Source organism: Polyodon spathula, chromosome 13 (genome assembly GCF_017654505.1).
Source record: "Polyodon spathula isolate WHYD16114869_AA chromosome 13, ASM1765450v1, whole genome shotgun sequence".
Classification (NCBI taxonomy): Eukaryota; Metazoa; Chordata; class Actinopteri; order Acipenseriformes; family Polyodontidae; genus Polyodon; species Polyodon spathula.
Genome location: NC_054546.1, coordinates 5,361,773 through 5,388,253, shown reverse-complemented (window position 1 = coordinate 5,388,253; position 26,481 = coordinate 5,361,773). Strand labels below are relative to the sequence as shown.

The following is a 26,481-nucleotide window of genomic DNA, read 5'->3' as shown; positions in this document are numbered from 1 at the left end:
TTGATATGCTGGCAATGAAGTCTGTATTCGTTCTGGTCTTTCCATCGCTCATGCATGCAATTCCAAACACATCATTTTCACAGCTATCACACTACATGCATATAAAATACGGACTAACAAAAAATCTATAGAATATAAAAACATTGCTGACATTTTTTGACATGCGATACGTGACACATGTCGGCAAATTATATTTTTGCAGCTTCTAGCAAATGCACTGTAATAACGAAATAAACAAACATCAATGATTTCCCTTTTGATCAGCTTCTAGCGCATTCTTGTTTTGTGTGTTATCTTTGCTGTGACATTTTTTTAAACTAAACTAAAAGAATGAAACTACAGTAAAAGTAAACTTCAGTGATCAAAAGATAAAGATCAGGGTGGCAATCTGAAAGATTTTTAAATAAATTGGTGGCATTTCCTTCTTTTTGTTTTTTCACTTTTTTAAGACTCTGTTCACTTTGATTGTCCGCCTTCAACCAGATTGCTTTTGTCATCTTGCTGAAATCCATAATGGTTCCACACCAAGCTCCTCTCTCCAGCATTCGCCACGACTGCTGCAGTCATTTCATTTTCCCAGAACATGCAGGATAGTTTGTTACTTCTGCTGAGCGGAAATGAGTAAGCTTAGTTGATATTGTTTTAAAAGCACACATTTAGTGTTTTGTTTTAAAAGCGCCCCCCCCCCCAAAAAAAAAAAACACGGTATCAAAAAACAGCGATACTTCGATATTTTTATTTTACCCAGATGTTAGATATCGTAAGATTTTGGTATCATGATATACTGTAGGTATCGATATACTGCGGAACACTAAGTGAATCAGTAATCAAATTGCATTGAATAATCTGTTGTTATCAGATCATATACTGTACACCTTATAAAGCAAATGTATAGGTTCGAGCAAATACAGTGCTGTCACATTTTTCTTTTTGTAAATTGTAAATTAGTTAATTTCACCTGAAAATTGCTACTGTATTAAGCTGTTAACCTGAATTTCTATGCAAGGCATTAAAATATTATTTTATAGGACAACTTGAAGCTGGTTGTGTGAAAATGACATTGCATGGTAATAGTGTTCTGTTTTAATGTAGTCAAATCCTTTAGGTCTAATGAGATGCTTGTTAAAATGCAGTAGAACACATATATAAGAGAAACACATGGCTTTGCCTACCTTGTTTGCTGTTCCCACAAAAGCTGCTCTGTTCAATCAGAGCTCCAGCGTTGTTGCGGGTTGGAGTGGCTACAGTACGATGCGTCTAAGAGAATTTCTGTTTCTCCTGGTCGGCGCTCCAGAGTAAAGGTTCAGGCCTGAGTGCTTAAACTATCTCGTTGTGAAACGCAGGTAAAGGTAAAGTAGCACGGTTCTTCTAAATGCTACAGGCGTTTAGTAACCCTTTAATGGACTCTTAAAGTAAAGTGTTACATCTTATTAGGTCTTATCCCGAGAAAACAGCTAGCTACTGTAAGTATTTGGTATTTGCATAGTACAGTGATTTAAGGAATCTGAGAATTATTCTGTGGTTTAAGATGCAATGATGTTGGAATAACAATGCATTTTATTTTTTTGGTGAGAGTGCAAAAAAAAAAAAAAAAATTGTAACCGATGTTCATCTAAATCCACACACAACAACATACCTAAATAAGGGTCATTCTTTAAGTCACAGTGTCTTTGGCTCTGATACAGATTAGTCTGTCTTTTAAAAACAAGGGTGTTGTGATAATTGAGAAATAATGTGTGTTTCATTGTGAAGCTGAAGACGCAGCTTTGAGCACATGGCAGTCCCCCAGGAAATGCCGCCGCCACCTGTCAGCGCAGTGGGAGTTTATTGCATTTTTTCAGTATCTAATATTTGGTTGCTTTATTGCTTTCCCCCTCCCCCAGCAATCTATAATTACGATGCCAGAGGAGAAGAGGAGCTCTCTCTGCAAATTGGGGACACAACACATATATTAGAAACATATGAAGGTTAGTAGATTCCTGTCAACCATTACACAACTGTTTTAAGTGATGGTGCATGCAGTCATTCAGAGTACTGTCAGTGACAATATTGGTTTTATTTTTAATTTTATTTTGTATAATGACTTGATGTTCAGCTGGAAATAACTGCAAATATTTATGGCAGGATAAGTTCCTTTACAAATCTGTACAGTTAATTTGTAATAGCTAAATTTGTTAGTTCAACTTAGGACATATTGCAATTAAGGGGCTCAAGCGTATTACAGTGTATACCTTTGCACAGTGAAATCAAACCTCTTCTGAATGTTCTTTCTGTTTCACTAAGCTGTAGAATTCAGTAACCAGCTGGTTAATGAAAGTTGCATGTCGCCACACTGATATTTTGAGCCAGTATTTGATTAGAACTGCTCATCTAAAATTTGATACTGACAGCCAGTGTTCTGGCCTCTTGATTGGTTGGGCCAGAGATCTAAGGATCATGACTTTGCATGGAAAGTCTGTTCAAATTATTCCACATGCCTACTTCCTACAGCATTTGGGTGTGTTTTAATGTGATTCATCAGTGATTTATCTATATTTAGTAAGCTATATTTATCAAGGAAAAGTTGCATTCTAATGGGGTGGGGGGGGGGGGGGGGGGGTAGGTATTCGGTGTATTTTAGGCAAATATAGCAAATAAAAAAAAAATCGTAGAAAAGTTTAATCAATTTTGTTCTGATGCTGTTTGCCATCATAATTCTTCTGTTGTCTCTTGTCAGGCTGGTACAGAGGCTATAGGATAAGAAGAAAGTCCAAAAAGGTGGGTATATTGACCTGTTATTAAAGAAGTAACATGAATTCTACAGTTTATGGAAAAAGGTAAAGATTTTTATAAAAGTTGCATTAGACTCCTTACTCAGCAGGCCACGGAAACCAATTGCTCTGAATTATGCACCACGCTTTCCAGATCACAGATGCGTCAAGAACCATAAACCTTCATCCGACATGGCACTTTGTAAAGGGATTGCCCTTAGCAGATTCACCTCTATGATTAATATATATTTTAAATCAGTTAGCTCTAGTACTGACACTTATTGTCACACTATCACTGCTTGTTAGTACAACTTTTTATTATTATTTTTTGGTAATCATTATAACTTTCTCGCTGTTCTCGTGTGAGTCCCCAAGTGGCTCACCTGGTAAGACTGTTACACAGTCATGGGAGTGCAAGTTCGTGACCTAGCTGTGTTAAGTTGATGGCTGGGGACCCCGGGGGTGCGGGGGCATTACATCATTCCTAGCACTCCAGTGGCCCCTAGTGGTTAGGCGCATGGTGAGCTCAGCTGGCCGACATCCACTGTCAAGCTTTGGAGGAGGGATCAGAGGGTGCCCATTGACCTTCAGTTCTCTGGTTTAGTTTACTGCAGTCCCGATCAGAGTTTAATTTCTACTGTTTTTTGTTTTGCAGGGTATATTTCCTGCATGTTATATACACCTCAAAGATGCAACGGTTGAAGGCAATGGGTGAGTTGATTCAATACAGTAAGAAATAATAATAAAGGTACAGCACAGCCTACTGCTAAATATTGAAACTATTGGTTCTTGCATTTATTCAAATAGATGCCTTTGAAATACACGATACTTTTCAATTCTGTAAACATATGCTTCCCTTTCATTCATATTTAGATCAATTGTGCAAGTGTCTTCATAAATTAGAAAAAAACATTAAAAAAATTTAATAAAAATTCATAAATAAATATATTTTAAATGTAAGGTATTTAACATGGAAAATACTGTTGGCAATTGTTTGGCTTACTTCAACTGTTACAAGTACCCCTAATGACATAGTACACAATTGGGGTTATAATAAATTGCCTGAATTTAGTACTTTGGTCTCCACTACACCATTCACAAGTGTTTGTGTTTTACAGTCCTGCTGTATAGCACCTGGGTGAAATTACCAGGCCATTCTTAACCACTTGATTACAATGGTTTAATCAGACAGGTGGATGCATTTTAGTCTAACAATGAAAATATCAATACTGTCTGAATTGGCCATTCATTTTTTGGTGAAACTATATGACCGAACATGTTATCTAAAGGATTGCTCTGTGCTAAGATTAAACATCTGTTAATAAATAAAATAGAATGTTCATTTGTGTGTGTGTAATTATTACGGAATTCCTCATTTCCAGGCAGAAAGAAACTGTCATTCCAAATGAGCTCCCACTGGTGCAGGAAGTTACCACCATTCTTCGGGAATGGGCCTCAATATGGCGGGAATTATATGTTGTAAGTAATGATAATGTTTAGGCTCATTGGTTCTTTTTGTATCCTTTCCTGTTCCAATCAACTTAGTGTTTAGTTTATTATTTGCTACGCTAATAATTCCAGCAACAAATTGGCTTGCTAGGGTCTTACTTCTGTTTCCTCAGTAATTGATTTTTGTATATACATTTTCTAAGTAGGATAGCGAAAGGAATGTGTCTCTGCCTATAAATTAAGAATTATTATCTTTGTAAAACTTGTTTTGCAATTGCAGAAAGTAAATAGTGGTGTTAGCTGTAAAGATCCATCAGTTTTTCGTTTTGTTCATGTAAAAACCTGCCACATTTATAGCCTTGAACTGAAGCTTAATTAGTAAAACAGATTTCCTGCTTGTCAAGCAAGATCTAGTTTGTGTATATGTGTTTAATGCTGTTATAGTAGTCGTGTGTGTGTGTTTTTTATTAATAGGGAGACAAGCGTGAAATGTTCAACACAGTCAGGGACTTGATATACGATTTAATAGAGTGGAGATCGCAAATTCTCTCTGGAACCCTCCCACAAGATGAGCTTCAAGAGCTGAAACAGAAAGTCACCTCTAAAATAGATTATGGGAACAAGTAAGTGTTGCTGTCATTTTAAATGATGTCTTTCAATTTTCTGAATGTTTTAATGCATTTCAGAGAAATCCTATTGTCATGGTGCATGATATTTCTAAAAATACTTTTTGATCTGTTCAGTAAGACATAAAAACGTGGACCTAAACTTTTTGATTTCCTTGTAGTCAAAACTGCTGTTTCATTTTGACTACTAGTCAAACGTTCTGTCAAGCAGTAAAGTACTGAAAAGGTGTATACAGTAAATTATGGTAGATTCATAATTAATTTAGCACTCGGATAGTTACCTCCAGGTCCACTCCATCCTCACACATGGCACTTAAATCAACAACATGCCTTCAAATCCATTATGCAGTAGAACGCTGAGTTGGCCCTAGTCTCTATCCTTTCTGTCCCCCTTTAAATGACTTTTGTTGCACTTTTTAAAGTGCTTTTTTAGGTTCAGGATGCTGGTATGGAATGGAGAGCATGAGGTCAGGTGCACAGCTGGTACCAGTAAATTAGGCCTTCTTTCCCTCTCCTGCAGCTGCACCTTCACTCTCCCTTCCAAGGAGCACACCCTTCAGTGTCAGCCACAATCTCCATCTCAGCATCTGCGCTGGCCTCTTTGTGACAGGGACGCCCATCCACTGGGAACTCTGTAACGAGTTTACTGGATTCCATTTCAATAAGACCCTCAATGTCCATTGACTAGAAGTCGGTTTCAAACTATTATGACTTGCACTGGATTTAAACCTGAAAAGTGCTATAAACTGGGCCTGAGTGTAAAGATTATATTCCATTTTCCACCTTGAAAGTGATGAATAAGTAATGTACATTATGTGCTTCTCAGAGTTGTTCAAATGTGGTCATTTAAAGTTTTGTAACCAATCTCATACCCTTAAGTAGCTTCTATGCTTCCTTCTCTCACAGGAAATCTTGACGCCTTCACCTGTTTCAGTTTGTGTACAGCACATGTTTACTGCAGCTTCTTAATAGGTGTGAGCAAGCCTGGGAGAGTGGAATGGTCTTTATTGTTGTACCTTTTGGAGAATTTTTAAAGCGATGAAAATGTATCAGAAAAATTGTTCTACTGCACAACAAAGGAGGCTGAGAAAATGACAATCATGCTCATCAATAAATCCTGCTGTCACTGTTTTTTGACCAGGGTGCACATATGCCAAATTGTAGATGTGTGTGTGTGTTACGTCTGTGGCTTAGTGTCTCTGTCTTTGCACAGATATCTTGATTTGGATCTGGTTGTAAGAGACGAAGATGGGAACATTTTGGACCCTGAGCAGACGAGTACCATCAGCCTGTTCCTCGCTCATGAAACAGCGTCCAAACAGATTGAGGAGAGAATCCAGGAGGAGCAGGTAAAGACATGAACTTGTTTGTCCAGTATGCTTATTTGCTAAGATGGAAAAGACCATTTCCAAGTTTGTCCAATAGGATGTCAACTGGACCCTCTGGATAATTTCGGGACAACACCACTCCATAGACTGCACACAATGAATTAACATCAGCATTTACTGGCAAATTAAATGTGTGTGAATATATTTAACATGCACATTTCATGCTCTTTCATTTCATCAGAGGATCAATGTAATTTAAAATCATGACCACTGCAGTTCCACTTTGAACACTCCACGTTGATACAATCCATAATTTGCTCTGTAATTGAATAGATTGATGTACAGTAATGTTTGGCTTGAAGATGGAAGAGTGTTTATATATATTATATATATATATATATATATTTTTTTTTTCTCATGATTAAGTCCTACAAAGCCAGGTGTTGTTTTTATTCTCAAACTACACAAGATGTATTGTTGGTAGATGGATTAGATACAGTCGTACTTTAGAGTGTGATGGATTTAGTCAAGTGGGTCCTTGGGCATTATAAGATGTTTCACTAGTTTTATGGATGGAGGCTGTGGAGGGATCCGGTGTGCTTCAGGCAAGCCAAGTTGATTTATCTGAAACTTGACGGGGGCATGAAACCTATTGTCAGTAGCCTTTTAAATTAGCTAACAATAAACAGCAGGCAATCCTCTTGGTTACATTTAATAGTATTATTGTCCAATATGCTTTTTATGGGCGTGTATGTGTATAGTTATACAGTACAGGGTTATTTAAAGCCCTTCTAATTTGAAAAATGGCATGACTTTGAATTTGTAAGACTTTTCTGTCCTTGAGTCTTAAGATGTTGTGGAAAAGTAAGTACTTTCTAAAACATTTTCATCAATATTTTGGAACTTTTGAATAACCCTGTAATTGGTGTGCAAAGTATAAAGACAATGGTCAAATGTAATAATGTTTTACAATGTCATTTCAAGAATAAGTTCCTTTTTTTAAGCTCGTCTGAAGAATCCATGTGACAATATGACCTTCCATTCTGCAAGCCCCACCTACTCTCACTCTCTCTCTCTCTGTGTATATAGGTATTTATATATGTGTAAAATGTATACATATATTTAAGATACTTAAATATTGATGTATGCCAAAGGTGAAAGCATGCCTCCTATTAAACGGTAGGTATGTTGTAGAGTTAATGAAGTAACATTTTAAAAGCTGCTACTACTCCCTGTAACTGACTGTAGCAGTACCAGTATGTTCCTTATCAACTGGTACGTCTATGTGCGAAGACCAATTTGGTGTAGTGGGTTTTTTTTTTTTGTCATAGCACCAATGCAAACTGAAAAGTGTGTGTGTGGATATAATGTGTGTTTGCGCAACTCCATATTTATGACTTCTGTTCCTTTTAATCCCCAGTCTCAGAAACAAAATATTGATTTAAACAGACAAGCCAAGTTTGCATCTACTCCATCTTTTGCCCTTTTCGTCACCTTGAAGAATGTAGTGTGCAAAATAGGAGAAGATGCCGAGGTGCTCATGTCCCTATATGATCCCGTGGAATCCAAATTCATCAGGTGTGTAGACTTGTTGTTGTGATGATTATTGTTATTATTGTCAAACATCCATGCAATCATTAATGCCTGGTGTGTATATGTATATATAGTGTGTGTGTGTGTGTGTGTGTGTGTGTATATATATGTGTGTGTCAACGATATAATGACAATCCCTGTTTATGCATTTAGTGAAAACTACCTTGTACGATGGTCAAGTTCGGGATTGCCAAAAGATATAGATCGACTCAACAACCTTCGGGCTGTTTTCACAGTAAGTATCTATTATTTTTTTGTTGTTGCTGTTATTCAAATGCTTACTGGCTTGCAGCTGGAGAAGGTAAATTAGTGTAATTCAGCTGTGTCTGTATAGCAGCGCTGTTAAGGTTTGGACATTATTTGCCTAATTTAAACCCTGACGAGGATTTTTCTAAAGGTCATTCCACACTAATGGCTGTTAAGAGACCTATATGAGAGACAAGCTACATGATTGTTAGCAAGTGTGGAATGGTCCCTTGTGACGATCTTAAAGTGAACGGGTGGTTAGTGTTAATGCTTGAATTTACACATTGCTTGAGCAAATTGCAGCAAATCTGTATAAAAAGTCAGGTCACCAGCAAGAGCTTGATCAGAATTGCCAATCATTCAACCTGTAGCAGATATTCTCATTGTCAGCATATGCCTGTTAAGAACCTGCAAGAACACACATTTATTCCAAGGTGCTGTCTAAGGTTGCCCATTAAATTGGACTTCAAGTGGCAAATGCATTATATACGGATTCCTTTTTATACCTCATACAGCCCTGAGACAGTCAATTACTTTAGATTGTGTGCTATTCCCTTGGCATACTCCAAAATTTTCTGTAAAAAAAATAAATAAATAAATAAATAAATAAAAGAAACCTGATTGCAATTACTGTACCAGGGCATATCTCCTGTAGTTTTGACTGTATATCATTATTTTTGCAGGATCTTGGAAGCAAGGACCTTAAAAGAGAGAAAATAAGTTTTGTGTGTCAGATTGTAAGAGTGGGGCGCATGGAGCTAAGGGACAATAACACCAGAAAACTTACCTTTGGGTTACGGAGACCGTTTGGAGTTGCAGGTAATTTCCATTCTGAACAGATCAGTTGTTAGCTGATTTAGTAGGCTGCAGACAATAGGTTTCATGCCACCGTCAAGTTGCATATAAATCAACTTAGCTTGGCTGAAGCCCACTGGATCCCTGCATAGCCTCCATCCATAAAATCCTTCGGATGAGATGTAAAACCGACATCCTATTTTTAGATGTTTTTAATGCACAGTTCACCCCCTAATGGATAAAAACGCCTGCTCAGTGACTGATTAACTAACTAAGTAATTAACAAACTAACTATGTAATTTAACAGACATATAGAATGTTTATTCTGCCAGAAACTGAGCAACAATGGTGACATCACTGGTATTGGTTAATACCTTGTGAAACACAGACCCAATCGGGCATCCCCTGAAAGAGTGGCAAGCTTCTCCAGGCACTGTTGGTAAATGTGATGCCAGACTTGGTCACAGTAACACTAATATTGCGTAACTCTGTTTCCACTGGGAGGATAAGATGAGTTATGACATGAAAAAGAATCTGACAATCATAAGAGGTTGTCTCGCCAGGTGTATAAACATGCATATGAAAAGTTCTCTTGTAAATGCTGTCACAATAATATTGTTGCATTTTTATAGTTGGTTTGCTCCAGTGCTGTGAACAGTTTAGTTGATCTTGCTATCTTTCTAGGCTGCATATATGTTACTTTGACAGATGCATTAAAGGAGTATTAATCAAAACAGCAGTGTTTTAGTTTCAAGAAGGAAGCATTTTGTTTATTAATATATTGCATAGATATTTTGTTATACTTGCATATTATTATTATTATTATTATTATTATTATTATTATTATTATTATTATTATTATTATTGTTATTGTTATTATTAGTACTTGGTCATTTAGCAGAAGCTTTTGTCCAGAGCGACTTGCAGAGACTAGGGGTAACCTTACAATAGGCCTCAGTTTTATGTCTCATTCAAAGGACGTAATACTAAAAGAAACGAAATAGAGGCAGTCAATGTATTGGATGTAAACAGACACATTGTATTGACTTGAACTTTTTGTATTTTAGTCATGGATGTATCTGACATCATAACGGGGAAAGTGGATGATGAAGACAAACAGCACTTCATTCCTTTCCAGCCGTAAGTACTGCTAAGTGATAAGTAGAATGAGAAATTATGTCATTTGGACACCACGATTCACCCAGCAGACAGAATAAACATTATATTCTGCAAACAGGAAAAACCCAGTTGTAGATGCAACAGAGTTTAAACGCAAGACCTGTTGCAAGAATGCTGCTTGACGTGTATTCGTTTTCTGGCTTCCCCAAAAAGAAAAGATTTTGGAGAAATAAACTTTGTGTTTTTATTCTTTCCTCTCAGGTCAGATGCATTTTAAATGATTGTTAGGTGCCATTTTCAACGAATACAGTGTGCCTAAAATCAACATTGAATCTGACTTTTAAGCAAGTGGTAGAAGTTGTTTTATTGTTTTAAATTATTTTGCCAGGAAATGAGTAGTTCTAATCGTAAGCAGTCACGCTGGCATGCTAATTTGTTTTCAGATAAAAGTGCTCTATTAAATAGGTATCAGGTAGGAGAGGGCCCCTCATGTCGGTACTAATTATGTTATGTTGCCAGCAGATAAATTCTATGAATTCTGCACACTGTCCATTTTACATTTCCATGCTGCATGCCTTGTCTAAAACCTGAAATAAAAATTATTGTTGCTGTCTAATAGAGTTCAACGTACTCAAATCCCAAAGGACAATACACTGCAGAATCAATCGCTGCCTTTTTACGAGCGCTATAAAAAATAGTCCTTGGAAATCAGTTTCCATCTTTCTACTATGCTTTATTTACATTTAAAAAAAAAAAAAAAATAAATAAAAAAAAAAAACTGAAAATAGAAAAAATGCAGACTGGTTTCTGTAGCCCATGTTAAATGAAACAGACAGTTTCGATAGCTCTCCTTTTTTATTTTATATAAAGGATGCACTTATGAACCTCTTTACATTCATTTCTGTAGTTTTTCTGTCTGAGCAATTCAACCCATCTATTTTATTACCTATTGGTAATGTAATAAGTCTAATTTTCTGTGTTTTTTTTTACCTTAGTCGTTTATTCTCCAGCATTAGTTTGTATTGTGAAACCCCATGTCTTTCCTCAATGCTCTATTTTTTTATGCTTTTATATAGCTACACATCTTTTCTGTCTGTTGCTTGTTTGCATTCACTGCGGACTTCACTTGTGTGTTAAATCCCACACAATGCACACAGCGTTATGTCTGGCGTTTCCAACCTCCACTTGCTGCTTGCAGCTTTAAAGTACCTTGTTTGCTGGATGTGGTGATAGAGCAGAATTTAATATTCTCAGTGCACTGTTCTACTTCAAGCACACTGGGAGGAAACAGCCTTTGTGACTTTATGCATGTAATGGACCGTGTCTGGCACAAACTACAGAGGTGGCTTAACAAGTCAAGCTTGCATGTGTACTTGTGTAAAGCTGGGATGGGGGTGGACAGTAATGCAGGTTTTGCTTTTTTTTTTTTTTTTTCTTCTAGACAGTTTCCTAAATAATGATCTTCCTATGTGTCTCTCTTGTTACCCATCCTGTCTCTTGTGTGTCTCTCTCTCTCTCTCTCTCTCTCTCTCTCTCTCTCTCTCTCTTTTTGTTGGCTAATGATAACCTTGTGTCACAATATTTGCATCACTGTTTGGTGTCCCCTTGTTACTATGACCGTCTGGTTTTGTGCGCCCCCCCCCCCCCCCCCCCCCCCCCCCCCCCCCCTCTTTCTTTCTTCCTGTGGTGTTGGTCGTCATGCGCATACTCCAGGCTAGCATTGGATGACGCCATTCGACACAAGCAGCTGAACATATCATCCCGTTTTTCACCCAGGGTGGCGGGGGAGAGCGACTTCCTTCAGACCGTCATCAACAAAGTGATCGCCGCCAAAGAAGTCAATCACAAGGGGCAAGGTGGGCATTCTGTTGGGGCTGCTGGTTGAATGTACCTCTTATCGCCCGCTGGGGATATAGTGGAAATATAGTGGCTTTGCCTGTGTTCCAGTGCCACGCTGCGGATGCAGGTCATGGTAACCCACTGTTCCACGTTACTGATAGCTCTCATTTATCATTGACTGTCACTGTTTTACATACAATTGGATAATTATAGGAGCCCCTACGTTATGACAAACTGTGCTGTATTGTTTTGTGGACTGTTCTCCACTGTTAAAGTTTAGACAACCAAGCTCCTTTTACTGAGCTGGATGTGAGCCTCTAGAGGTGAAGGAGTAATACATAAAGCCACTGTGCCATCTAGCCTTCTAACCCAGTATGATGACTTTGTGTCCATAGTTTACATGTCGGTGGTTCACCACCTGTGATCCTCGATTATGCAGTTCTTGCAAAAACCCATTTCTATGCAATCACGCTGTGCTACTACAACATGTACTACTAAGCAACACAGCAAACCGCCTTAACCTCATTATATACAATTACAACCAGCACTCAGATATGCGTTACCCAGATACATGCCAGGTGTGTTTTACCGCCCGTGTGTGTGTGTGTAATATATATGTGTATATATAAAACAAATGAATGCACTTCGTCATCACACGTGACTTCCAGCTCCCAGTTTTCTGATGCAAAGCCCATCTCTTCAATATTACCATTTATTTGAATATCCGTCAGTCACAGACTGCGTTTTTTTGCTCGCATTCCTGACCTCTCTCTGTTGTGCAGTTCAGTGCTTCCTCCAGTTTCAATTGATGAAAATGCAGCCAAAACAATGAAATGAGACAAGCTATGATAATGTAACTGTTAATCAGTAACCAATTTTTTTTTTTTTTTTTTTTATCTGTGATCTTTAGTTTGCTTTTGTGCATTTTCATTTGCAAGTGAACTGTGACAGTAGGCCTTATTGAGCACTATATTCTGCAATTTTTAATACTGATTTTGGATACTGTTTTAATTCTGGGAACTGTTTGTATTTTTTATCTTTTGCTAAATTGCATTACCTTTTACATTGTACGCAGTTCTGTACATGGGTAACGTTTTGATTTAATTTTGTTGTTTGCTGGTAGTTAACAGGGAATTTTACATACTGCTACAATGTGTGCCAGATATAAAGTATCTACTGTATTACTGTCCACATGTTGTCTGTTTTGGCAAGTGATATTTTCAGAATCATATCGTTCTCAATTGAAATGTTTTGTATGTTGAAAATAGAATACCGTACCAACAAAACCAATGCAGTACATCTAAATGGGAGCCTATTTATTTTAAAAGACTGTCCTTTCCAACAATGTATTTTTTATATTTATCTTTTTTGTGTCCCCTGAAAAACGGATTTGGAACGGGCCAAAATGAAATAATTGGATACCCGTCACACGCCTTTAACCGTTAGTGAAGGTAACATTTTATTGGGTCGGATATATGAGTACCAACTGCAAGATATGTATGTAACCTGCATTTTTTTCTTGAAGAGTCGTAAGTCGAAGCACATTTTCCCATAGGAACAATGTTATGAATTGGGGTTACTCATGCAAATATTTATTTAACTCTTTACACTCAGCCCGGTGGTTACGCGCATACTACTCTATCTGGCTTGTTTAAAAGTACAGACTAGAGGCCTTCCATTGAAGTATTCAGTGTGTGTATGCAGTACTCCTAGCAGGAAATACGATTGCTTGAAGTTAAGCCCCTCATCATGTGACAGAGTTCTGAGTCAATTGCTCTTATCAGACATTAACGGCAAATAAATAATAATAATAATAAAAAGAAAGTTACATGCATAAAAAAAACCCCAAAAAAACAAAACAAGGAAACCCCCGCTAGACTAAGTCAGGACGACCACGGCAGGTACTGCAGTTCTGTCACCGAGCATGCGACCGTGATGCATGGCTTGGGTCTCGCCGTGTCGTAAATGTTGTGTCGATGTCGTAAAGTCAAAGCAGGGTAATAATGCAAAAGAGTTTTAAGTGCCTCACGTCATAAGTCGAAGCGTCGTAAGTACAGGATCGCCTGTATGTATATGTATATGTTACAGCTCCCTTTCATGCAATACCATGTATCGCCTTCAAAGCCACCATTTACTGCAACAGCTTTCAAATATGAAACAAATACTAACTAAATAACTGTTACACATTATAAAGGCACATTTGCCTTGTCAAAATTACTTTTTTTTTTTTTTTTTAACCAGAAAAATCTTTATCTAGCATTCACATAAATGTGTAAATGCACATCTTTCTAATATGTGCTTATACCACTGCTTGTTTTCACTGTTCAAGGAAAGAAAATGTAATCTGGCTGTCCCAGCCTTTTCGCTCCACGTAAAAGTAACACACTGCATTGAATATTCCTAACTCGGCTGTAATGACTAAATTAAAACAAACAAACAAAAAAAAAACTAACATTTAAACCACAGTTTTAATACTTTTCATTTTCAGCAATAAAAAATATGTGCTAGTGTTGTCAGGGATTTGTGAATATTATTTCAATATTATACGTTTTTATAGAGGTTAGCTGCATATTGTAACAGAAGTTAATGTTAAACAAAAAAAGGCTATATTTGCTGCTTGACTTGTGAACTGTTTAAACAAAAGAAATGGAAACTTGGCCATCAGAAACCTTCACTGTGCAAAATTACAACGTTCCTTGATGAACTGGTAGTGGAGATGCAAGCCCAGGTATCTTAAGTTAGGTACGTTATATAAATACTTTACTTTTTACATATACTTGTATACATAGAAATTTGTTTCAAAATGCTGTTGTGAAATATGTGGCAAGTGGTCTGTGGGGAAAAACCCAAACCCCAAGGTGGTCCCTCATTGGAAAAGGTTGGGAGCCACTGCTCTAGATATTTGTCGTTTTGCTGTGACATTTAAAAATTAAAATAAAAAATAAATTAAAAAAAAAAATCCATTTACCCCACAGCAGAAAAGTAAAAAACATTGCTCTACCCCCACCAAAAAAAAAAAAAAAAAAAAAAAAAAAAAAAGTTCCACATCACACACACACACACACACACACACACACACACACACACACACACACACAATCAGTGATCAGCTACAGTGGACTACCCAATCAGATAATGTAATTGTGCAGATGATTGCAATTTTGTATTGTTTGCGTTTCAGGTCTGTGGGTGACACTGAAACTGCTTCCTGGAGACATTCATCAAATCCGCAAAGATTTTCCTCACCTCGTAGATCGATCCACAGCGGTCCCTCGGAAAATGGGATTCCCAGAGATTATAATGCCTGGTAGGTTTCCAGTATTTTAAGTGAGGTATTAAAGGTTTAACAAACAAAACAAAACACAGACATCAGTAAAAGGAGCTGCCACAGTATCTCATCGTGCTTAGTGAGCCTTGAGCCCAGTGTGAGAGAGCCCAATCATTTCAAGTACTTGGTCTTCTGTAGGTGGGTTTCTATGTACAGATACACATGTGTAATTGCCTTGGCCTTTCTCTTGGTTGTTAAGGCTGTTGACCTGAAGTGTCATGGTTGTAATGTTTTGCTTACTAGAGCTGAGTAGTTCTGAGCGTGCGCTCTCACCTATGAAAGGTCAGTGAGGTGAACTATTAAACATTGTCCTGGGGGAATGCTTTTTATGTCCTAAAGGCCATGACCAATTGTTTTTTTACCTAGTAACTGTGTGATACACCAGATTCCAGGCAGTAAATATTAATGCTGTAACATCATCCAAACCCTTTTCAGTTGTTAGTGTTCTATAGTTAATGCCTGTGATTTAATCAGGTAGCATATTTGGTTAGTTCTTGTTACCCATTTTGATTCAACATTTTAACTTGCTCTCCTATAGTCTGCTTAAACACACACAGGATTAAACTTTCTAAGCATATTAACGCCCCCCCCCCCCCCCCCCCCCCACACACACACCTCTCAATGTAATTGTCTGTTAGGTGATGTTCGGAATGACATCTATGTGACACTGGTCCAAGGAGACTTTGAGAAAGGGAGTAAGACGACGCAGAAGAATGTGGAGGTGACCATGTCTGTGTATGATGAAGACGGCAAGCGATTGGAGGTATACAGATGCAATGTATTTTACTGTGAAAAAAAAGAAAAAACCTAAACAAAGCCCAGTGGCGTATCTTGCTTATTGCTCAGGCAGGACTCATCTCTTTGTGATTCCAAGCAAGTTCAAAGTCTCTGTTCTTTTAAAAAACGTGATTAATGTAGTCAAGAGAGCTTGCGGTGTTTGTTTTCATGAGGTATTTAATATATGCTTGTTAATGCTGTATCAGGACTTTATACGGTTAACACTGTTTATAAATAGAAGACTGCAGCTGTGTAAGTGGCGGAACACATGTTGATGTTGATGTGTCTTTGGTTTACTGCTTGCAAATGAATCCTTTCAGTGCTGCAGATGGGTTCAGTTATTTAGGAAAGATCTGCAACTAGTCTTTAGCATTCATATAAGAAGTTTTCAACAGACAAGGAGTCTTCATGTTCCAGTGGTTAAAGAAAAGGGCTTGATACCAAGAGATTCCCGGTTCTAATCACCACTCAGCTACTGATTAACTGTGTATGACCCTAAACAAGTCACCTAACCTCCTCTACAGCAGTTGTTGATGCATAGTTCACCCCCTAGTCACTATAAGTCGCTTTGGATAAAAAGTATCTGCTACATGACTAATAATTAGTAAAATCAATCAAATAGGTGTTCATTTAATCTTTAGCTCAATGAGCTGTTAGCATGTTGCTTAGTGAAGCCATAATGCTTATATTGTAATTATGGCTTCTTAAAATGCATGTTATTTGTATTCCTGTAAATATGAATGTTCTGCGCACTCTCAGTACAACGTTTTATAAAAACTTCTGAGATCCTATTCAACCTAAATATGAAAGCAGTCTACAGATGGAAGTAACTACCATCATCCACAAGCTTCCTCCTTAAGTCATCATGTGTTGATAATATATTTATAAGGCATATTAGGATTGCTTTGTGATGGTTAAAAGCTGCCTTGTGTTCTGTTTTTAAGAATTGTAGCTTACCATTATTTATAATTGTGTGATGTCAAAAACCATTAGCAAGGATTGGTAGTGTGACAGAGAGAAGGGGTCACTGGTCTCCTGATTGATTTCCTGTTTAATACAGGTTAGCCTTCCAGGTGTAGTTGTTCATATACACAGAGACCCTGACCTGAAGCCAGAGGAGGGGAATGGAAGCTAATTGGCGCTTTGGCTAGCATACCAGCTGGGTTCTGTAATGATTCTATCTGACACATCATGGGAAGTTAAATGTAAATACAGAAAGGATTGCATTTTTCAAGTCTTCTGCTTAAGGAAAGATTTCTACACCAACAGAAATATTTCTACACTAACATATGTCAAGCTGGGATGGTGTTACATTAAGTGTGTGTATGTCAACATGTGTACTGTGTTCATCCAGGTAGAATAGAAGTGTTTCATTATTGACCACAGTACTGTAACTTTGAAATCAGAATGATTAAGAACGAGAATCAGAAACAGTTGCAGATACATCTGAATTTGTGTTTTATAATTTGAAGCTCATTGAAAAACTTTTATCAAATTGCAGTGCATGTGATTACTTTCCTGATTTCATACCAATAACTATTTAACAATCTAAAAAGTGATGGTGAACTACCATGTTATTTTTTTTTACCCAGACTGATTTGTCTTTGATCAGAATGCATGATTTGCATTGAAGACAGCAATGGTTCTCACAGGTGTTTTAATATTATGCTGAAGTAGTTTGCTTAATGTGAATTATACATGTGTATTTTTCTCTATGTGAAGAATGTGATTTTCCCTGGAGCTGGTGATGAAGGTGTCTCTGAGTACAAATCTGTGATCTACTATCAAGTGAAGCAGCCACGATGGTTTGAAACTGTAAAGGTGAGTCTTTACCTAAAATAAAGCGCTACAGAAAATGCGTGTTTGTGGCAGTGTTTGTGCTTGTAAATATATTTTTGTACATTTGCTCATGCTTTTTCAGCAGCTATTATTTCATGAACATGTTTAGATATAGACTTAATATTTAAGTTGTTATGGGCAACATATAACGATACCTGAAAATGGCCAATGTATACATATTAAAAACAATACATATAAAAAAAAAGCTTTACAACTTGTAATTCTTTTTTTTTTTTTTTTTACGTACACATTATAAATTAAGTTTAAAAATCACTTCTACGATTCTGAGATGCTTTATTTGTATTGAGCAATGTATTTACTGTGTTATAGACGGCACGGTTTGCCTTTATTACAAACAGTAAGGGTAGCCTGCGCATTGCTTAGATCGCTAATGTTAGCTACTGGACTTGCCAACAAACTGATCTAATCCTGAATGGGGTTGGGATGGTGTTAAGTGAAGTCCTCTATGCACTTAAACCACTGATGCAAGCTCCCTTGGTTTTATTTGTTATCTGTGATAGGCACACGAAGGAAAAACTAAAGCAGAAAAATAATTTTGAAAAACTTCAGTGCTTCCACTTCATTAATAATTAGAACTGGCTGTAGAGAAAGTCTAGAGTTAATGAAAGATACAGGGCCCAAAAGGTGAAAGCTTCAATATTTTAAAAGCTTTTTTAAATGTTATTACATTTTTTGTAATATAGCCTCAACTTTGTCAGCACTAGAGGAATGAGAGGGAAAATGGCTCTAGCTGGCTTTGCCCCCTTTTTTATCTTCTTGTTTGGACCCTTAAGGTACTCTTATGTGTGAATTCCATTTTTTAAATAGCCTTATAATGGGCTAGTATTATTCACATGAACAGTTTCATACCGATCATTGAATGCGCCCTGTGCGAGATATAAGTCCAGCGCTCCCCACCCCCGCCACCCCTGGAACTTGCAGTCAGCGAAAAAAAAAAAAAAAAAAAATACATTAAAAAAAAAAAAAGGGTTCGAAATCTTTGGAAGTGTCCAATGGAATGCACCATTAAAAACGAAACATGAAGCCTACAAATTTACTTTTCTTGCCTTCAGTGATGCAGTCATTGATGCCATGGTCATAGTGCAGAGAGCTGGCCAATGCAAATTCAATGGATATAATGGCTAGATTAGACAGCTGTTCAATTTCAGCTTTCTTGTGTTGGATTGTTAGTGAACTTTCAAATAATAAAGAAATAAAATTAAAAAAAAATTGCTGCATCTTAGACTGTAGAAAAAGACCATGACACTGCAGGATTGCAAATAAAAACGAAAGCATTAATACTTTACATACTGTATAGTAGGGCCTATCCCAAATCTCTTACAATAAAACATATAAAGAACATACAGGCATCACAGATCACATAAATAAGAAACAAGCAACAAAATGCATGCAATTAAAACAAGAAAGAACAAAAGACATTAAAATCAGACAAAGTAGCACGTCACAAATAAAAGATTAACACGACAAAATGTAAAATCTTGAACGGAAGGCTTTGAGATGGAGTGTGACAAATGGCGTTTCACCCCCAAGTCTGACACTGGTTATAATTCTTTTTTTGTGGTATGTGGTCACATTTTTCAAACAATAGTGCAAAACAACTACTTGGCGATACGCTGCAGCCGTGTTTCTCAGACCCCAACATTTTATGTGAACTGAAGATCTTGTTAACTGCGCGGCTTCTGGAAAATCGATGAGTGCGCACAGTGGCCTGTTTTTCAGATTGATAGTGAAGAGTGCAGCCCATTATCAGCAAAAAATATTTAGGGTCGGTTGGGTAACCTGAAACAAACATATTTTTTTATTTGGCCTTATTATTCGTCAGCCAATCGGCGCCCCCCCTTAGGTCAGCGCCCTGTGTGGCCACATTGCTTTAACCCCCCTTGGTACAGCCCTGCATGAACAACCTTTTTTTCTTTTCTAGAAATTGTAAAGTTAAAAGGTCATCCAATGCCAAACTGCCATTTTAATAGGGCTGTAAATGCTCTGCTCTCCTGTCAAGTAATCAAAAGAGATTATTTTACACAATATCTCTGATCTTCAACTGCAGTGTTCAAAGTTACGTTTATTATTCTGTCTGGATTTTCAGTACAGACGCTTTGTGTTGTTGTAACTGTTAAGCAGTAGCAATCAATAACCCATTTCTTGTATTGTTCAGGTGGCAATTCCTATTGAAGACGTGAACCGTAGTCACTTACGCTTTACTTTCCGCCACAGATCATCCCAGGATTGTGAGTATATATTAGAGCTGTTAATCATGGGGTCATATTGACGGGGTTCAGTATTTTCTTTAATGCAGGGTCAGGCTTTAGCGGTAATTAAGAAACTATACAGAAAGGAAGACCTGCTTTTCTGTTGAGTACAAATAGATTCACGCTTTCCTGCATAAATGCTTCATGTGCTTCGCTCTGAAGAATTTCAACCTCTCGTGTGGAAAGTGAAATTGCTGCATAGTTTCATTTTCTCAGTGTAAGAGAAAATGGTGGCGATTTGCAAATTTGTGTGCAGCATTGAAAAACATATTGAAGATGAAATTAATGATTTTTATAGTGGGAATTAGTCCTACTGCTGGTGGTAGTTAGTACATTTGTTTTATACACTGTGCAGGGAACCCTATCCTGGCAGACTTCACACACCATCTGCCAGCCACATGGCTCTGAGAAACAGCCAAAGAAAAGAGAGCACAATCTCCATATGCGAAACAATCAATTAAAATGGAAACTCATGCTGGATGAGGTAGCGCTGGAATACACAGCAGTTTATGAAAAATATCCCACTTGCGCTAGCAGGCCATTCCACTTGCCTTCTGCTGTTTGCTAATGCCCTTCCATTCAGCTTGCTTTATTTATTTTTCATACCCACTGTGAATTCTGGCCTGTTGCCTGTTTTATTTAATAGATGTGCTGAAGGATGTCGTTACTCCTTTCCATTTTATATGTTATATCATATTTCATAATGCTATTAGATAGAGTAGTAACAGTTCTAATGCAATCTTTTGTCCTTTAATTGACCTGTAGCAATGGCTTTTTTGACAGCCACCGTGTCTTGTATCTCTAACCACAACAACGTTTTTTTTTTTTTAATGGCTCTTCAAAGCATTTACAATAACAGAAACTGCATACATCTGCTGTTTAGAGGATTGCCTTCAAAATGGGAAAGAGGAAACCACAAGATATTTTATAGAAAAAAAAAAAAAAATCTTGTTGCGATGTGAGTGATTTTCCACACAGAAGGAAATGGCCAAATGATTACACAATTTACACAAAACTTTTCAGTTTAACTGCCTTTTCCGAATAGAACACTAATGGTCATGTTCACACAGAATTTACCGCCATGCTGAGGAGTTCAGCAATTTGTTTTTCATTTACAGACAAAGAGAAGAAGTGATACCTTTTATTGGACGAGCTAAATAATACTTCTTCACAAGCTTTCAAGACCTCAACATCAAACATCAATCTCTCTTTCCTACTTTCACCTGAAGAAGAGACCTTTGAGGTCTTGAAAGCTTGTGAATAATTATTATTTGGTTAGTCCAATAAAAGGTATCGCTTCTCCATCTCTTTTTCTATCATCCCTGGACTAATATGGCTACCATTTCATTTATCTTTTTCATTTACAAAAATGTTGCGTAGTCACAGCAAGAGGCAAGAAACATCTTAGATGTTTGCAGGAGCTCTTAAATGTACCTCGTGAGTTATTTGAAGCTTTTAAACAAATGTGTGTTTTTTTTTTTTATGTTTCTGAATACAGCCCTAACTTTATATACAGAAGCAGCAGTACCTGTCCTCAAAATGGAAAACCTAGGACGTTTTCTCAAAGTACCCACTAATATTGGCAGATTGAAAATAATATATGTTTCAGCAGTGCTGCAGCAGTGAATAATGCACTAGTCAACTGTAGCCTTTTGAGGTGAGGTTCTGTGTCCCTGAGTAATAGGACAGGACGTCAAACTTGCCATATGCAGCTGGCTATTCTAAGCAGGTATATGCTGCTAAACTTCACAACAAAACCCATGCAAAGTATTAACTGAAATTGGGTTTGTTTTGTTTTATGCCACTCCTCCTTGTTTGCACTATAAAATCAATAGGCTTCTCTGCAGTGACTTGGTTTTTAAGCAATTTCTTTCTTGGAAATTCATTGCAAATTCATTCCATTGAATAAAAAAGATTTAAATTAAACATTGCAGAAAATAACTTCCACCCTGCTAGTTTTTTTATCTGGTGCTTGGAACTTCCAGTAAAAGCTGGAATATTGAATCTGGAGTAACTGCCAGCTGTGGTCTTATTGGTCTCCTTTGGTATAAGGCTTTCACATTGACTTGCAGTGAAACGTGCCCAGTGATGCTGCAAGGGTCACATTTTTAAAAGTCTTTCCTCTTTTGTTTACTGTATTGTTCTTCTTTTTTTTTTTTTTTTTTTTTTTTTTTTTAGCCAAAGACAAATCTGAGAAGATATTTGCACTGGCATTTGTGAAGCTGATGAGGTATGATGGGACGACATTGAGGGACGGGGAACATGACCTTATTGTTTATAAGGTAAGCCGTGTTCAAAGCCTTGTAATACAATCAGCTTCTCCTTTCAGGGTCAAACAAGAGACCCACAATGTGGCCTTAATGGGTGGTCGACCTAAATAATAAAGGTATATATGGTATCATTTTTTGTAACAAATTAGTACCACAAGATTTTGAATATTAAAGATTTTGAATGTAAAGTGCCTGATTTATATTTATTCAGCTGCTTAACCATAATCGGCGTGATACATTTGGGACTGCAAAGGATGGCCTTGATACTAAATGCAGGGCCCAGACTATTTATTTATTCATTTATTTTTAACAGGCAGAAACAAAAAAGTCAGAGGACTCCTCTACCTATTTGAATCTACCAGCCACTAAACTGGAGCTTGAGGAGAAAGGTTATGCCTCCACTGGGAAAAGCATGCAGAACCTTGGAAGCTGCACGATTAGCAAGGACTCCTTTCAGATTTCTACCTTAGTCTGCTCGACAAAGCTCACACAGAATGGTAATTCTTTTAATTACTTCCTCTCACATTGTGTTTATCACAGAGAATGTGCAAATGCAGGGCTGTCAATTTGTTTTGTACTCTACACTTTATCTGTAGGTGCAGAAGGAGAAACAGTTAATAGATTGAGCCTTCAAGGTCATGCTATTTCTAAAGGTTTTTAGATAAAGAAAGCCCTGACCTCTGTGCTGTTCTTGTTAAGAGAACCTCAGTTCTAAACAGGATTTTTTTTAAATTTACAAAGACTGTTTGTTTTTTTTAAAGATTTTAAGCAGACGATTTGGAGGTTTAGAAGAAATAAATATATGTTTTTTGTACTCAGTAGTTTTCTGAGCTGAGGGAACTACATTGTTAGTCCCACATTCACAACTTGGAAGGATCAGAAATAATTGCCGTCCTTTCGTAATTATTCTTCACAGCTCTGTTACAAATACATACAGTAAAAAGTCATCATTATAGTCACGTACCTTTTGTCTACTTTTAACAACCACCTAATTGCACACACATTTTTTAAACTACGATATAACTAACTGGTTAATATTTAGTGAGTAACTAAAAACTTACAATGTATATTAGAAGGGATCTTTTTTCAGTGTGACCCATGCAATGTAATCTAAATCAGCTTTGACTAAAAAATAAGGGCTTCTGTATACTACTCTATTTCAGTTGTCTTCTTTTATTTGTTTTACTTGTTGCAAAATAAAAAAAAAAATTTTAAGATTGTAAAATGAAAGTTGCATGTGTAATGCTTGTTTCAATTTCACTCAGCAATCCATATTGATACTGTATGATCTCTGTCAGCACCTGAGATTTATAATAAGGGTCAAATTCATTTGAATTAATTTGACATGTGAAAAATTGCAGACATTGATTTTATGACTCAGACAAATCTGTCTCTGTAAATTACCATAAGGAACTTGAAATGCTGTCTGTGTTAACCCCCATAGAGTGATGGCAGCAGTAATTTAGTCTTGACCTGAATATTGTGTGTGTGTGTCTATATATATATATATATATATAATGTGGAGTGGAAAGCATGGGTCATTGCTCCTCCAGACATGACAGGTATACTCCTTAATGCTGATGGAGAGTGATGTCTAAATACAGTTATAATAATGATGTAAATGCAAATTTTGTAATAAAGGGACGGAAGATTGCATTTTTCATGTCCCACCACAGCACATGTGTTGAGATGAATGAATATTCATCGGCGTTTTTAACAGCTGGTGTTTCTCATTTAAAGGGATTTTTCTTTATAATTTTCTGCACTTAAAGCTCACATTTAGAAAATATATCTGCTTAATCTGACTGTAATAAGCCAGAGGTTTAAGTGAAACAGAATAAACTATAAAAAGCAAGTGCCTGAAAATGATGAGCTGTCCAGTACAGTAATCTGCATTGTAAGTTCTGGAATCGTTTACAATCATGAAGGCGATATGCAATAGCACATTAGACAGCAGAAACTGTTGTATCTGAATGTCTTGATGTTCAAAAGCTCATTCTTTATCATAAAATAATATTGAAAGAAGTTTTCCCATCTTTAATATTTTGCAGTTGATCTTCTTGGGCTCTTAAAATGGCGTTCCAATACCAGCTTGCTCCAGCAGAACCTAAGGCAGTTGATGAAGGTCGATGGTGGTGAAGTGGTGAAGGTAATATTTCAGAGCCAGGTGTGCTGTTCAACAAGCACACTATGTATGGACTCACCAAACCGTATTATATCTGCTAACTATGCTAAGTTTTATAGAACTAAACTGAAATGGTAGTTTGTGATGAGTCAATCCTGCCCAAGGGCCATTACAATCAATCAATCAATCACTCAATCTTTATTTTATATAGCGCCTTTCATAGTGGACCACCATCACAAAGCGCTTTACAAGATGCAGTAACGACAAGAAAATCCATAATACTTTAAATACAGAGAAATGCATAATACATGATATACAGTAAAAAAAACAAAACAATGCATAATACATTAACTACAGTGGAAAGTGCATAATAATGATAGTAGCATAATACATGAAATAGTAGCAGCAACATATCAGCTAATAGCTATGCTGTAACAAGTAAAACCACTACACACTATGCTAGTATATATGGGTTTCCTTCCACACTCTGTCAATAAGATCAGATATGCTAGACATTTTAGTGGCTGCCTTCACTACTGTTATTTTAATGTTTGTGATGGCTTGTTAACATAAAGAATATATATTTCACCAGAAATCAATGTGATTGTTTAGTTTTTTTCGTGTCAATAGTCCTGTACTCCAAAGACAAAAGCAACAATATAAAAAAAATAAAAAAAATAAAAGTAAGGGAGATAGCACAGAGTTTGGAAGCTGTCCAAGTCGCTTCCACTTTATACACACGACTACGACTTGTATACATATTTGTTCATCAAACATCAGACTGGCAGTGAACAGAAACAAGTCTGTCCAATATTACTGTGTGTGTGTGTGTGTGTGTGAGTGTGATACTTAGCAGAGGATGAGCTCTGACTGCAGGGATTGAACCTCATTGCTTGTGTGCACTAAAACCAGTGCTCTCACTGCATTTGTAATAGTTTGCAACGTGTAGTCCAGAACTAAATGGATGGCTGGTACCTGACAATCTTAACATGCAGAGGTGCTGTTCACTAGATCATGCTGAATCAGCCTCTTGCCGTAGGGGGTCCGGCTATCAATAAGAATAGACTCTCTAAGCTCTAATTAACACACATGTTGATTACTTTATTTGGATTGTGCTTAATGATTGCGTTCCACTATGTGACATTATCACTCTCCCTCTGTGCCTTGTTTGCTTGATTAAAGAGTGGCATGTGCGAGTGACAGCTCATGTATTATGAACTCTTATCTTTTCATTTGGCAGGAATCTCAAGGCAGCCGTCCACTGCATTGTTTAGTGTGACAGCATGGAAGTGTATGACAATTAAATTAGGCTTTTTTTTTTTTTTTTTTTTTTAATCCCCCCCCTTATGGATTTGCTATTTCAGTATTTTGAAAAAAAAATGTCCAAATGAATGGTGTTTTTTATACAGGTTGCATATTGTATGTGCATTGTATGTAGATATTGTGTAGGTTATTACAGGGACTTCCATAAAAGTCAGATCTCAAGACACATTCTATATTAGATGTATAGTGTTTTGTATTATACAGTATGTGTGTGTCTTTCTTTCTCTCTATATATATATATATATATATATATATATATATATATATATATATATATGTGTCATATATAGTACATATATTATATAATCCGTATGGTGTCATCTCCTAGTACAGTTATTATAGAATCCGTAAAACAGGGCCATGTCACTTTAGTTCCTGCAGGATACGTTGGATGCACTTTTCAACATTATGATGGAGAATTCGGATAGTGATACCTTTGACACCCTGGTGTTTGATGCGCTGGTAAGAAACTGTTTATTCCTAAAAGGTGTTTGCAAACTGTGGAAATCCAGAATGTGTGAAACTCCATGCACAGCTGCCGTAGGGATTAGATAATGGCACTGTGTTCCCTGTCTTCAGAATGAGCTTACAACTAAATGAAGTGATTCATCAAAAAAAGTGTTTTTTTCCCCCAAGTTAGATCTCTTAAATATACAAATAGTGCTGAGATTTTTGTTTGTCTACATTATGTTTAGCATGCTGTCCCTTTAGAAATTAATGAACCCCATGAAATAAGCAGGTTTAGCAATTTAGGTGATGGCGTTCAGCATTTCTAATTTATTATTTTTGAACTAAATTAATTTG

At 36.9% G+C, this 26,481-nt stretch overlaps 1 protein-coding gene across 1 annotated transcript in view; it reads left to right on the top strand.

Annotated features, from left to right (window-relative positions):
- Positions 1 to 26,481, top strand: part of LOC121326054 (dedicator of cytokinesis protein 1-like) — a 201,212-nt gene that overhangs the window by 15,658 nt on the left and 159,073 nt on the right. The window contains 19 exon segments of the mRNA XM_041269203.1: positions 1,884 to 1,967; positions 2,717 to 2,757; positions 3,406 to 3,461; positions 4,133 to 4,229; positions 4,674 to 4,822; positions 6,039 to 6,174; positions 7,574 to 7,731; positions 7,900 to 7,981; positions 8,676 to 8,811; positions 9,855 to 9,927; positions 11,620 to 11,762; positions 14,927 to 15,052; positions 15,712 to 15,836; positions 17,573 to 17,671; positions 19,866 to 19,938; positions 22,138 to 22,241; positions 22,543 to 22,726; positions 24,281 to 24,378; positions 26,050 to 26,139. Of these exon segments, the coding sequence (XP_041125137.1) occupies positions 1,884 to 1,967; positions 2,717 to 2,757; positions 3,406 to 3,461; positions 4,133 to 4,229; positions 4,674 to 4,822; positions 6,039 to 6,174; positions 7,574 to 7,731; positions 7,900 to 7,981; positions 8,676 to 8,811; positions 9,855 to 9,927; positions 11,620 to 11,762; positions 14,927 to 15,052; positions 15,712 to 15,836; positions 17,573 to 17,671; positions 19,866 to 19,938; positions 22,138 to 22,241; positions 22,543 to 22,726; positions 24,281 to 24,378; positions 26,050 to 26,139 (2,054 nt within the window).